This window comes from Oncorhynchus keta, chromosome 21, assembly GCF_023373465.1.
Source record: "Oncorhynchus keta strain PuntledgeMale-10-30-2019 chromosome 21, Oket_V2, whole genome shotgun sequence".
NCBI lineage: Eukaryota > Metazoa > Chordata > Actinopteri > Salmoniformes > Salmonidae > Oncorhynchus > Oncorhynchus keta.
In genome coordinates this window covers 4854269-4869032 of record NC_068441.1, presented here as the reverse complement: position 1 = coordinate 4869032, position 14764 = coordinate 4854269, and the positions used below count along the sequence as shown (strand labels likewise).

At 42.2% G+C, this 14764-nt stretch overlaps 1 protein-coding gene across 4 annotated transcripts in view; it reads left to right on the top strand.

The window, feature by feature from the left end:
* Window positions 1-14683, top strand: part of mov10a (Mov10 RISC complex RNA helicase a) — a 31141-nt gene extending 16458 nt beyond the window's left edge. For all 4 annotated transcript variants that reach the window (XM_035796256.2, XM_052473247.1, XM_052473248.1 and 1 more), the window contains 6 exons: window positions 78-195; window positions 676-867; window positions 960-1031; window positions 4098-4223; window positions 10760-10848; window positions 12743-14683. In XM_035796256.2, coding sequence (XP_035652149.1) covers window positions 78-195; window positions 676-867; window positions 960-1031; window positions 4098-4223; window positions 10760-10848; window positions 12743-12890 — 745 coding nt within the window. In that variant the 3' untranslated portion in view covers window positions 12891-14683. The remainder of the gene's footprint in view (window positions 1-77; window positions 196-675; window positions 868-959; window positions 1032-4097; window positions 4224-10759; window positions 10849-12742) is intronic.
* The last annotated feature ends 81 nt before the right edge of the window (window positions 14684-14764 follow it).

Below are 14764 nucleotides of genomic sequence, written 5' to 3'. Positions count from 1 at the left end.
TGCTATTTTGTAACATCGTTTCATTAGATACCTTAACTATTTCCTTTCCCCTATTCCTTTCTTCTCTTCCACCCCAGGTCCCACCCTGCTATTCTGAAGATTCCCAATGAGCTCTTCTATGAGAAGGAGCTGCAGGTGTTTGCAGACCAGTGGGATCGTGAAACCTACTGCAACTGGGAGCATCTGCCCAAGGAGGTGTGACAAGTGTTCTTTTTGTACAGGTTCTGCTAGCACCATCTCTGATTCAAATGTTTTCTTCCCGTTCAGTGCCTACTGAACATTATTCTGATTTGAGGTTTGTTAGGTGTGTGAGTTAGTGTTGTTGCACCTCTCCAGGGTCTCTTCTCCTCAGGCAGCTCAGTAATTACAATGTCAGCGCGTGCCTGTCTGTCTGTCTGAGGCATGGCTGCTCCCCTCTGACCACAGAGCTATTCCTGAATCCCCATTAACATTAGTAGCAGCATATTTATATATTTTTTATTTTTTTAAAGCATCTCTTTCTCAAACATGCAGCAACAGGTCTATGTGGACTGCTGTTTCTCCTGATTTCTTAATGAATATTTAAAAGGTAAAATATGAGTGGCCATGTTACAGAAAGCTGAATCTTAATCATGGGTTAAGTTGTGATTGTGTGGGTGGTGGAACTGTCTCCAGTCCTGTGGTCCTTCTGTGTAGGGGTTCCCACTGATATTCCATGGAGTGTTGGGAAAGGATGAGAGAGAAGGCAACAGTCCGTCCTTCTTCAACGTGTCAGAGATTGAGGTCCTGGTGGACTACCTCACCAAGTTGATGAAGACCCAGGGCAAGAAGGGCCTGCCCAAACTGTCCCCTAAAGACATTGGCATCATCGCTCCCTATAGGAAACAGGTGAGACGTCATCCATGGGGTTAAAAGCACCCATCATGAACTATACCTGATATGCAGGAGTTTTACCTAAATTAATCTTCTGTTTTTAACAGGTTGAAAAAATCCAAAAAGCTCTGAATTTTGTCAAAGAGTTGAGTCAATGGAAGGACATCAAGGAGCTCAAGGTGAGTCCTGTGTTATACATCAGTCTTATAACCTGAGGCCTTTGTTTAGATGAGGCGTTAAAAGTGCAATATGCAGAAATCGCTCTGCCATTTCCTGGTTGCTAAAATTCAAATTGTTCACCTAATTTCAGTTTACGTGACAAAACACATTGTACCATCTAATCCGCTGTGAAATATATTTTCAATAACCAAAAATATTGTATTTTCAGCTGTTTGAAGCTAAAAACTAAACTTAAGAACGGGAAGCAAAGAAATAGCGCACTTAGAACAGATCTACAGCTTCTTAGACGTTCTTTCAATGAGAAGGACATATCTATAACTTACATTTCTATGTGAATTTGGTCGGGTCACCCAAAAAGTTGCATATTGAAGCTTAAACTCTTGATCACATATGTCAGAGTCAAGGCCCGCGGGCCACATCCGGCCCGCGAGAAGGTTTTTACGGCCCCTGGGATGATCTTGATTTATTATTAGAACCGGCCCGCAGACCGCAGCAAGCCGGCAGCCCGCAGATCTTTTACACGCACCAATACTACATTTCCCACAATGCAACGGTGACGCACCGAGCAGTAGGCTGCTTCATTTCAATAGTTATTGGCACAGCAGTTGTCAGCATCACAGTAAAATTAACTTTCAGATACCCATCAAAAATGGCAAAACGGAAGGTGGACACTGAGAACCGGGGTTTCAAACAAGGTGGGAGTCGGAGTATTTGTTCACGGAGGTAGCTGGAAAACCTGTGTGTCTTCTGTGTGGAGAAAGTGTGGCGGTACTGAAAGAGTATAATCTGAGACGACATTATGAAACGAAACACGCGGACAAAAACAAGAATATGGACATGGAACAAAGGCTACAAAAGGCAGAGGAATTAAAACGAGGCCTCAAATCTCGACAGGCTCTGTTCAAAAAAGCCAAATCACAAGGCCAGGCTGCTGTCAAGGCCAGTTTTATTTTGGCAGAAGAGATCGCTAAATCAGCCCGGCCATTTACGGAGGGGGATTTCATCAAAAACTGCATGATTAAAGTTTGTGACGAAGTTTGCCCAGAAAAAAGGCAACTCTTTTTAAATGTGAGTCTGAGCAGAAACACCATTGCCGAGAGAGTAGACCAGTTGTCCATCAATCTAAAAGAGCAGCTTGTGAAAAAGGAAAAGATTTCATTGCATATTCCTTGGCTGTGGATGAGAGCACCGACATTTCTGACATTGCCCAGTTGTCAATTTTCATCCGCGGTGGACTCCAGCCTAAGCGTGACAGAGGAGTTTTTGGCTTTACGTCCTATGCATGGCACAACTACGGGGCATGATTTGTATGAAGAGGTGTCAAGATGTGTAAATGAGATGGAGCTGCCTTGGGAAAAACTCGTGGGTTTGACAACCGACGGAGCACCTGCGATGTGTGGACACAGGAGCGGACTGGTGGCGAAGATACGGGAAAAGATGCAAGAGGAAACGCGACAGGTGAGCTGACAGCTTATCATTGTATCATACACCAGGAAGCGTTGTGCGGTAAAGCCTTGAAAATGGAGCATGTAATGAGCATCATCACGCGCACAGTTAACTTTATCAGAGCCAAAGGTTTGAATCACCGCCAGTTCAAGGCATTTCTGACGGAGTTAGAAACGGAGCATGGTGATTTGCCTTATCACACAGAGGTGCGATGGCTAAGCCAGGGAAAGGTGCTTCAAAGATGTTTCGAGCTTCGTGAGGAGATTTGTCTGTTCTTGGACAGCAAAGGGAAAGACACAACACAACTCCGAGACTAAATGTTTCTGTGTGAAATGGCTTTTCTGTGTGACATTACGAGTCATCTGAATGCAATGAACTTGCAGCTGCAGGGGTCGGGATCGTGTCATCTCTGATATGTACAGTACAGTGAAGGCATTTAAAACCAAACTGACTCTGTGGGAGACGAGATGCGGAAAAGAAAATTTGAGCCACTTTCCCAGCTGCCAGACCATGAAAGAGAAGCTCTCTACCAGTGCGTTCCCGAGCGCACAGTTGGCTGATAAAATAGGTATGCTTGCCGCTGACTTTCGACGCCGATTTGCTGACTTTGAAGCACAAAAAAGCAGGTTGGAACTGCTCGGTAACCCATTTGCTGTTGACGTGGAAAGCTCACCACCACTCAAATGGAGTTGATTGACCTCCAATGCAATGATGCACTGAGGGCAAAATATGCGGCAGTGGGTGCTGCGGAGTTCGCCCGTTTCCTCCCCGACACAATGCCCCAGCTGCGCATCCAGGCTGCTCAAACGTTGTCTATGTTTGGCAGCACATACCTGTGTGAACAACTGTTTTCTTTGATGAACTTGAACAAAACATCACACAGAAGTCGACTTACTGCTGAACACCTCCACTCAATTCTGAGGATTTCCTCAGCTCAGAGCCTTACCCCGAACATTGATGAACTTGTGGAAAAGATGGGACACCACCAAGTATCACCCTCAACCTCAAACAAGTGAACATTACTGTGCAATCACATATTTAGAGTTTTTACTCAGTTCAAGTTTAAAAGTTAAAGTTTAATATTTGTTTTCACTGCATGTTACTTCTCCTTAAACAAAGTGTTGTTTTTGATTAATAGATTTTTGCACTTTATTTTATTGTATTTCAATCCAATTATATTTTTAAAATATTTCAGTTGAGTGGATGATAGAAAATTGCTATTATTGTTTTTTTCTTTGAAGTAAATTTAGCCCACTTTTGCTAAAATAGAAAATATAGGCTACTGATGGTGCCTTGAATACCGGTTTCTTTCATTTAATGTTCATGTTATGGGGATTTTTATATAAAGGAAATTTGTCTTTTGTGTCTGTTGAAAATTAAAGATTACTGACAGAGCCATAAGAAAATATTGCTTTATTTATCTGATCATATTGGAATATATTTGTTAGGTTTTCAGTAGGTTCAATTAGGTTCACTAGACTATATGCGTCATTTAAAAAATTTTCAATGAACATTCGAACAGTCCGGCCCTCGGCTTGTAGCTAAATTTTTTATTTGGCCCTCCGTCCATTTGACTTTGACACCCCTGCTCTTGATGAAGCATGTTGTTGTTGTTTCAGGTGGGTTCAGTGGAGGAGTTCCAGGGACAGGAGAGAAAGATCATCATGGTCTCTACCGTCCGCAGCAGCATCAACTACGTCAAGATGGACCAAGACTTTAACATTGGCTTCCTCACTAACGAGAAGGTCTTTCCCAGCACTTACCTTTTGCTCACTCTTGCTCTATATGATGTCTGTGTGCGCCCACATGCGTGCGTTTTGTGTCCGCATGTGTACATTGTGTGTATGCATAAATAATAGTGTAATAGTGCATCATTATCATATTTCCCAGCATGCTCTATTGCTAGGTTGATTTTTATAAACATTTTGTTTCAATATTTATGTGTTTGCATGTATGTTGACTGATTAATTAATCTTATGCTACTCAAATATAAATAACAATTCTTCTCAACTAATCCAATATGATAGTTGGACTAATTACACCCGTTACTGAAAAGATCATTCCAGTTTAGATGCTTTTACGTAGTCTAATTTCTTACTCTTCCCAACTCTGGCAGTCAGTTGGAATGCAGGTTGCGGGTGAATAAATATCCAAAATGTTGGATATCCCCACTCTGGCTGGATTTCAATAGGAATGACACATTACTTTGCAAGCCAGCATAATGTGACATGCAGGCCTGATGTGGCTTGTAAAACCATGAATTTCAGGCCACTGTATCAGGGTAAAAACTAGGCTCTTAACATAAGGCCTTATGAAATACATGTATTGTGTTCAAGAATTCCATTTTAATGATAACATATTTGCTTAGGATCTTACTTGGGGAATGCAACAGGAATGAAAATGGATGGATGCAACAAATACAGTCATAGGTGGTAACTCTACAATTCACTTGAAAGGCAAGGCACTCTGGGAAATATGCAAATAATGCTTTACAATTAGCAATATGTTAATTTAATACTGAAAAGTGTGGACCCATATAGATACTGGACCAGTGTTAAATTGAACACTCTCAGTGTTGATTTAACACTGGTGATTTTCTGTGTACTAGACCCAAGAGAAAGTGTTAGCTTTTCACCATGTCCTGCAGTGAAACACTAAGATTTAGAACGCCAGCTAACTGCAACTGTAAATCACCATTTTTACATCACTGGCAGGAGAGAACATTTCGGAACTCCCAAAAATGGCTGAATTTATAGAGAGTAGCTACGAGTCTGAGAATGAGTTTATGGCAGAGGATGAAATAACTTTACTTAGGGAGACAATAAACCTACTGAAGCCATTCATGTTTTTATTTTTTTATTTGTATTTTTTATTTCACCTTTATTTAACCAGGTAGGCAAGTTGAGAACAAGTTCTCATTTACAATTGCGACCTGGCCAAGATAAAGCAAAGCAGTTCGACAGATACAACGACACAGAGTTACACATGGAGTAAAACAAACATACAGTCAATAATACAGTATAAACAAGTCTATATACAATGTGAGCAAATGAGGTGAGAAGGGAGGTAAAGGCAAAAAGGCCATGGTGGCAAAGTAAATACAATATAGCAAGTAAAACACTGGAATGGTAGTTTTGCAATGGAAGAATGTGCAAAGTAGAAATAAAAATAATGGGGTGCAAAGGAGCAAAATAAATAAATTAATTAAATACAGTTGGGAAAGAGGTAGTTGTTTGGGCTAAATTATAGGTGGGCTATGTACAGGTGCAGTAATCTGTGAGCTGCTCTGACAGTTGGTGCTTAAAGCTAGTGAGGGAGAGTGTTTCCAGTTTCAGAGATTTTTGTAGTTCGTTCCAGTCATTGGCAGCAGAGAACTGGAAGGAGAGGCGGCCAAAGAAATAATTGGTTTTGGGGGTGACTAGAGAGATATACCTGCTGGAGCGTGTGCTACAGGTGGGAGATGCTATGGTGACCAGCGAGCTGAGATAAGGGGGACATTACCTAGCAGGGTCTTGTAGATGACATGGAGCCAGTGGGTTTGGCGACGAGTATGAAGCGAGGGCCAGCCAACGAGAGCCTACAGGTCGCAATGGTGACAAAACGGATTGCACTGTGATAGACTGCATCCAATTTGTTGAGTAGGGTATTGGAGGCTATTTTGTAAATGACATCGCCAAAGTCGAGGATTGGTAGGATGGTCAGTTTTACAAGGGTATGTTTGGCAGCATGAGGGAAGGATGCTTTGTTGTGAAATAGGAAGCCAATTCTAGATTTAACTTTGGATTGGAGATGTTTGATATGGGTCTGGAAGGAGAGTTTACAGTCTAACCAGACACCTAAGTATTTGTAGTTGTCCACGTATTCTAAGTCAGAGCCGTCCAGAGTAGTGATGTTGGACAGGCGGGTAGGTGCAGGTAGCGATCGGTTTAAGAGCATGCATTTAGTTTTACTTGTATTTAAGAGCAATTGGAGGCCACGGAAGGAGAGTTGTATGGCATTGAAGCTTGCCTGGAGGGTTGTTAACACAGTGTCCAAAGAAGGGCCAGAAGTATACAGAATGGTGTCGTCTGCGTAGAGGTGGATAAGAGACTCACCAGCAGCAAGAGCGACCTCATTGATGTATACAGAGAAGAGAGTCGGTCCAAGAATTGAACCCTGTGGCACCCCCATAGAGACTGCCAGAGGTCCGGACAGCAGACACACTGAACTCTATCAGAGAAGTAGATGGTGAACCAGGCGAGGCAATCATTTGACAAACCAAGGCTGTCGAGTCTGCCGATGAGGATGTGGTGATTGACAGAGTCGAAAGCCTTGGCCAGATCAATGAATACGGCTGCACAGTAATGTTTCTTATCGATGGCGGTTAAGATATCGTTTAGGACCTTGAGCGTGGCTGAGGTGCACCCATGACCAGCTCTGAAACCAGATTGCATAGCAGAGAAGGTATGGTGAGATTCGAAATGGTCGGTAATCTGTTTGTTGACTTGGCTTTCGAAGACCTTAGAAAGGCATGGTAGGATAGATATAGGTCTGTAGCAGTTTGGGTCAAGAGTGTCCCCCCCTTTGAAGAGGGGGATGACCGCAGCTGCTTTCCAATCTTTGGGAATCTCAGAAGACACGAAAGAGAGGTTGAACAGGCTAGTAATAGGGGTGGCAACAATTTCGGCAGATAATTTTAGAAAGAAAGGGTCCAGATTGTCTAGCCCGGCTGATTTGTAGGGGTCCAGATTTTGCAGCTCTTTCAGAACATCAGCTGAACGGATTTGGGTGAAGGAGAAATGGGGAAGGCTTGGGCGAGTTGCTGTTGGGGGTGCAGAGCTATTGACCGGGGTAGGAGTAGCCAGGTGGAAAGCATGGCCAGCCGTAGAAAAATGCTTCTTGAAATTCTCAATTATGGTGGATTTATCGGTGGTGACAGTGTTTCCTATCTTCAGTGCAGTGGGCAGCTGGGAGGTGGTGTTCTTATTCTCCATGGACTTTACAGTGTCCCTTAACTTTTTTGAGTTAGTGTTGCAGGAAGCAAATTTCTGCTTGAAAAAGCTGCCTGTGTATAATGGTTTCTAGCTTCCCTGAACAGCTGCATATCACGGGGGCTGTTCGATGCTAATGCAGAACGCCATAGGATGTTTTTGTGTTGGTTAATGGCAGTCAGGTCTGGGGAGAACCAAGGGCTATATCTGTTCCTGGTTCTAAATTTATTGAATGGGGCATGTTTATTTAAGATGGTTAGGAAGGCATTTAAAAAAATATCCAGGCATCCTCTACTGACGGGATGAGATCAATATCCTTCCAGGATACCCCGGCCAGGTCGATTAGAAAGGCCTGCTCGCTGAAGTGTTTCAGGGAGCGTTTTACAGTGATGAGTGGAGGTCATTTGACCGCTGACCCATTACGGATACAGGCAATAAGTTAGTGATCGCTGTATTTAGAGGGGAAGTTGGTTAGGATGATATCTATGAGGGTGCCCGTGTTTAAGGCTTTGGGGAGGTACCTGGTAGGTTCATTGATAATTTGTGTGAGATTGAGGGCATCAAGTTTAGATTGTAGGATGGCTGGGGTGTTAAGCATGTTCCAGTTTAGGTCGCCTAGCAGCACGAGCTCTGAAGATAGATGGGGGGCAATCAGTTCACATATGGTGTCCAGAGCACAGCTGGGGGCAGAGGGTGGTCTATAGCAGGCAGCAACAGTGAGAGACTTGTTTTTAGAGAGGTGGATTTTTAAAAGTAGAAGTTCAAATTGTTTGGGTACAGACCTGGATAGTAGGACAGAACTCTGCAGGCTATCTTTGCAGTAGATTGCAACACCGCCCCCTTTGGCAGTTCTATCTTGTCTGAAAATGTTGTAGTTTGGAATTAAAATTTCAGAATTTTTGGTGGTCTTCCTAAGCTAGGATTCAGACACAGCTAGAACATCCGAGTTGGCAGAGTGTGCTAAAGCAGTGAATAGAACAAACTTAGGGAGGAGGCTTCTAATGTTAACATGCATGAAACCAAGGCTATTACGGTTACAGAAGTCGTCAAAAGAGAGCGCCTGGGGAATAGGAGTGGAGCTAGGCACTGCAGGGCCTGGATTCACCTCTACATCGCCAGAGGAACATAGGAGGAGTATAATAAGGGTGCGGCTAAAAGCAATAAGAATTGGTCCTCTAGAACGTCTGGAACAGAGAGTAAAAGGAGGTTTCTGGGGGCGATAAAATAGCATCAAGGTATAATGTACAGACAAAGGTATGGTAGGATGTGAATACAGTGGAGGTAAACCTAGGTATTGAGTGATGAAGAGAGAGATATTGTCTCTAGAAACATCATCGAAACCAGGAGATGTCATTGCATGTGTGGGTGGTGGAACTAATAGGTTGGATAAGGTATAGTGAGCAGGACTAGAGGCTCTACAGTGAAATAAGCCAATAAACACTAACCAGAACAGCAATGGACAAGACATATTGACATTAAGGAGAGGCATGCTTAGTCGAGTGATCAAAAGGGTCCATTGAGTGGAGAGGTTGGTTGGGGGTCACGGCAATTTAGACAGCTAGCCAGGCCATCGGTAGCAAGCTAGCATAGGATGGAGGTCTGTTATTAGCCACCTCTTGCTTTCCGTCAGTAGATTAGTGGGGTTCCGTGTGGTAGAGGGGATTAATCCAAATCACACAACAACAACAACAAAAATAAAAACAATAGATATAGTTATAGAGGCCCAAGAAAAAAGCCGGATAACTCCTTCGGGTAGATAACGTCGGCAGTCCAGTTGTGAAGGCCCGGTGGGGCTCCGCGTAGGCAGTAAAACGGGTCCGGATAGGTGACTGCAGCCCAGGAGTGATTGATGGAACTCAGGAGTGATTGACGGAGCTGGCTAGCTCCGGAATAATTTATGTTTGCTCCGGAATCGACGAAAGCCGATAGTCACACGGATAGAAGCTAGCTAGCTGTGAGATCCAGGTATGAATGTCCAGAGAGCAGTTGAAATCAAGGGACATGGAGAGAAAAATTGGTCCGGTATGTTCCGTTCCAAGCCGCGCTGCGCTGCGCCGTACAAAACTGGCGATAGATTTTCGAGCTAAAGGATAGCTGATGACCACAAACCGTGGTTAGCTGAATACTAACGATTTGCCAGTAAAGAAGCTAACTAGCTTCTGAACTAGCTTCTGATTAGCTTCTGGATTAGCTTCTGGGCTAGCCTCTGGCTAGCTCCTGGCTAGCTTCTGGCTAGTTTGAGCTGATCATTGCCCCAGATCAGAGAGTTCGTTCTCATAGCACTAATAACAAGGACAGTCATTGTCCTGTTGAGAAACAAATGATAGTCCCACTATGCTCAAACCAGATTGGTTGGCGTGTCGCTGCAGAATGCTGTGGTAGCCATGCTGGTTAAGTGTGCCTTGAATTCTAAATAAATCTCTGACAGTGTCACCAGCAAAGCACCATCACACCTCCTCCTCCATGCTTCATGGTGGGAACTACACATGCGGAGATCATCCGTTCATCGACTATGCATCTCACAAAGACACGGCGGTTGGAACCAAAAATCCCAAATTTGGACTCATCAGACCAAAGGACAGATTTCCACCGGTCTAATGTCGATTGCTAATGTTTCTTGGCTCCAGCAAGTCTCTTCTTATTGGTGTCCTTTGGTAGTGGTTTCTTTGCAGAAATTTGACCATGAAGGTCTGATTCACACAGTCTCCTCTGAGCAGTTGATGTTGACATGTCTGTTACTTGAACTCTGAAGCATTTATTAGGGCTGCAATTTCCCAGGGTAAACTTATGAACTTATGCTCTGTAGCAGAGGTAACTCTGGGTCTTCCTTTCCTGTGGCGGTCTTCATGAGAGCCAATTTCATCATAGCGCTTGATGGTTTTTGCGACTGCTCTTTCAAAGTTTTTGAAATGTTCTGTTTTGACTGACCTTCGTGTCTTAAAGTAATGATGGACTGTCATTTCTCTTTGCTTATTTGAGCTGTTCTTGCCATAATATGGACTTGGTATTTTAGCAAATAGGTCTATCTTCTGTATACCACCCTACATTGTCACAACACAACTGATTGGCTGACATATAAAATCTCACATATAGAATCTCACATGTAAAATATATTTTGATGGTTACTACATGATTCTTATTTTTTTTTTTTAGTTTTGATGTCTTCACTATTATTCTACAGTGCAGAAAATAGTAGAAATAAAGAAAAATCCTGGAATGAGTAGGTGTGTCCAAACTTTTGACGGGTACTGTATGTCCCGTTTTTCTGTGCAACTGTCAGCTGACCCCACCATGTCCTCTCTTCTCTACAGAGGTTCAATGTGGCCATGACCAGAGCCAAGGCCCTGCTGATAGTGGTGGGAAACCCTGTTATCCTCAACAAGGACCCAACTTGGGAGCGGTAAGACCTTTGTTCTCCCAAGGGCCAAGGAAAGTTAACATGAGGAGAATGTTAACTATCCTCTGTAGAATGGTATGAATCCACTCTGACTACTGAGGATGACAATTAGTGTAGGAGGAATATGATTGTAATATAATAATTCAATCTGACTCCATAATCACGTGAATAAATGCAATTGGCCTTAAGCATCTCTGGCAAGTCTAGCAAGAAAGCTAGTCCTGCACCACCTGTCCCATTAACTATAATTACACGTGTCTAAGATAACTGTTATGCAATTAACAATGTCTAGATACTATGCGCGAATTCTAGCGATCGAAGTTCCAGCATTGAGTCAAGCTTAGCGCAGAGATGTAAAGTTAGAACCCAAGCACAGGCTATGTGTAGTGTAAATAAAATGTACCATTACATCAAAGAATAATTAAGGAAAATATTACTCTGAAATATGAGGACTACTGTACATATTGTGTGTCCTGTATAGTCATAAGGATTGGCGGATGTCCGGCCCCCTAGTAACCTCCCTAGAAACCTATCAGGGTCAGGGAGAGTTTAAGAGAGGTTTATGGTACCCCCTAGACTCTCAGGCTCCGGTCGGTTGTGGGGGATGGGGATTTGGAGTGTGCAGCTCAGGGTTGCGAGGTGCTGATGACGGTCACCAGCAAGGAATTCGTAACGATTACAGTTATGCAATAAGAATACAGTTATCAAAGAGTACACACCAGAAGTCTTACATTTAAAAAGATAGAGCATTATTAAGCATAACAAATACACTACTATGGCATACAAAGTATGACATTGTTTTACAATGACTCCCTGAACGAAGCAACACTTTTTCCTCCTAACCAGGACAGAACTCCACTTCAATAACCCTCGTTGTTTCATTTCCATCACTGCTTTGCCAAAACAATTAAACAAAAGCATAACAATTCACACACATTTCTCTCGTCTAATCAACACAATAATAGGAGCGCACAATCTGGGCTGCTCCCACTTTGAACTGACCGGCTCCCGGCCAACACTTTAGCACAGCAACTCTGGGGGAAAAATGAATCCATAACATGTACAGTATAATCAGGAATATCAACATTCACAGCTCTTTATGAACTCTTGAAACAATTGAAACATGACAAATTAATTCACAGTAACATTCATTTTGTCAAGTTTCATCAGTCTTCACACCTCCGTCAGTAATCCCCAGGGCTCCAAGGGAAGGTCCCGCCCCGGAAAAAGCCAATGGCGGCAGTGTGTTTCACTCCTGTGATATGCAAACATACAGCCATCCAAACCTGGAAAATGCCATTAATTGTGATCAAATCATCACGCTGTGCTGGCGTCAGCAAGTCACCAGACACAAGGGCTACCCTCTCTCATTTCTTTCCCACGACACTCTTAGGAAACAAAGGTGCTATCTAGAACCAAAAAGGGTTCTTTGGCTGTCTCCATAGGAGAACACTTTTTAGAGCTCCTTTGGGTTCCAGGTAGAACCCTTTTGGTTCCAGGCAGAACTCTTTTGGGTTCCATGTAGAACCCTTTCCACAGAGGGTTATACATGGATCACAAAATTGTTCTGCTTAAAGGGATCTACTTGGCACCAAAAAGGGTTCTTCCATGGGAACAGCTGCAGAACCCTTTTGGAAACCTCCACCGCCACATACACATATTGGTGCTCTCTTCTCTTTTCTTAAATACCAAAGTTGATTAAATAACCCAGGACAACTCCTAGTTATAGTTGCTATATGTATGGCTCAGTTGGTAGAGAATGGTGCTTTCAATGCCAGGATTGTGGGTTTGATTCCCAAGGCCACCCATACGTAACATGTATGTACACATGACTGTAAGTGGGTTTGGATTATTTAATACATGTTTTTAGCTCACTCAACACTGTCTGTGTGTTCAGGTTTATCAGCTATTGTGTGGAGGAGCAGGGATACACTGGCTTCGACTTCACTGACGCTGAAGGAGAAGAAGATGTAGTAACACGACTGGCTTCCCTTAAAATCACGGTGGAGTCTTCCACAGGTCTGGCAGAGGAGAGTGATCTCTAGCAGTATGTCCATCCAGAGTGGAGGACTGAGCAGTAGCCCTCTGGACACCAGCAAAGCTGGGCAGGAGCTAGGGCTGTGGCGGTCATGACATTTTGTCAGCCGGTCTCATGGTAATTGACAGTTAATTAACATAAACATGTTTAGCGTCTCCAGGCCTCCACACATATAAGCCGCTGATGCACGCCATTGGAACATCTACATTTTAAAAAAGTCAAATAAATCCATTTTAATATACACAATCACAATAAATCCATTACTTATTTTAGGCAGGTCTAAAGAAACATGATATGAAGATAATTTGTTTTCAGAAGAACAGAATATGAGTTGAGAATATTTATTTATTTAACCTTTATTTAACCAGGAAGGGCTCATTGAGATTTGAAATCTCTTTTTCAAGAGCATCCTGGCCAAGATAGGCAGCACCAAGTCATTACACAAATACAGACAGACAACATGAAAGACTACAAGTAATCTAGTAAAAACCATAGAATTCACAAGAGCAAAATCATAAAACAGAAAATTAAAAACATTGACAGGTCAGGGAATCAGTCTCAAAATCCTTCATCAGTGATTTAAAAGTATTTTTTAAGGCGTTCCAAGCAGATGGCGCAGAGTACATAAAAGCCCTTTTACAAAATTCAGTTCGGACATTTCTAACAGTTAGCAGAATAAAGTCCTGCGAACGAAAAGAGTCCCCACCACATTTCTGAATAATAAAAATGCCCAAATAAAATGGTATTAAACCCAAAATGGCTTTGTAAATAAAAGTATACCAGTGACTGAGCCTATGAGTGACTAGAGAAGGCCAGCCAGCCCTGGTATATAAAGTGCAGTGGTGCGTAAGTGTTTTGCAGTTTAAATAAATCTCAATGCGTCATGGAAGCATTCATATATAAAATATCCCCATAGTCTAGTGAAGGCATAAATGTAGCCTCCTGGCTTCAAAAGAAAAATATGCCTTATTCCTAAAATAAAATCCCAACTTCAGCTTAATTCTTTTTGTAAGTTGTTGAATATGCAATTTAAAAGAGAGGCCATAATCAATTAAAATTCCAAGATATTTATATGAGGTTACACTCTCAATCTCATTGCCCTGACAGGTAGTAATAGGTGAAAGTTTCACAGATCTATTTCTTGCTTTAGAAAACACCATTAGTTTAGTTTTGTCAGTATTGAGGATAAGCTTCAATTGACACAATGTATGTTGAACAGTATAAAAAGCAGTTTGCAAGTTCTGGAAAGCTTTTGTGAGAGACGAGGCACAACAATAAATAACAGTATCATCAGCATAAAAGTGAAGTTACTCATTTTTCAAATGTTTGTCTAAATTAATTATAGAAATAGTGAATAAGAGGGGACAAAGTACAGAGCCCTGGGGCACACCATTACTCATATTAAATTGTTATCTGGCTATAGGCTGTAGGCTTGTTCATTTTGTAGACAAGAAATGCTTTTAAGTCCCATTCCATTATTTTATATTATAGGATTTTATAGTAAGAAGAATATAATTGAACTTAGCTGAATAAAACAGAAAGGATATTTTTCCCATTTCGGAGCGAGTGTGCATATGAAGTGGCGATGTTGAGCGGTAAAGTTATCATTTGAACAGGTCCTATACAGTGCACTGTGAAAGTATTCAGACCCCTTGACTTATTCCACCTTTTGTTACGTTATAGCCTTATTCTAAAATGGATGAAATTGTTTTTTTCTCTCTCATCAATCTCCACACAATACCCCATAATGAAAAAGCATTGTTTTCAAATGTATTCAAAATAAACAACTGAATTATCACATTTACATAAGTATTCAGACCCTTTACTCAGTACTTTGTTGAAGCACCATTGGCAGTGATTACAGCCTCGAGTCTTCTTGGG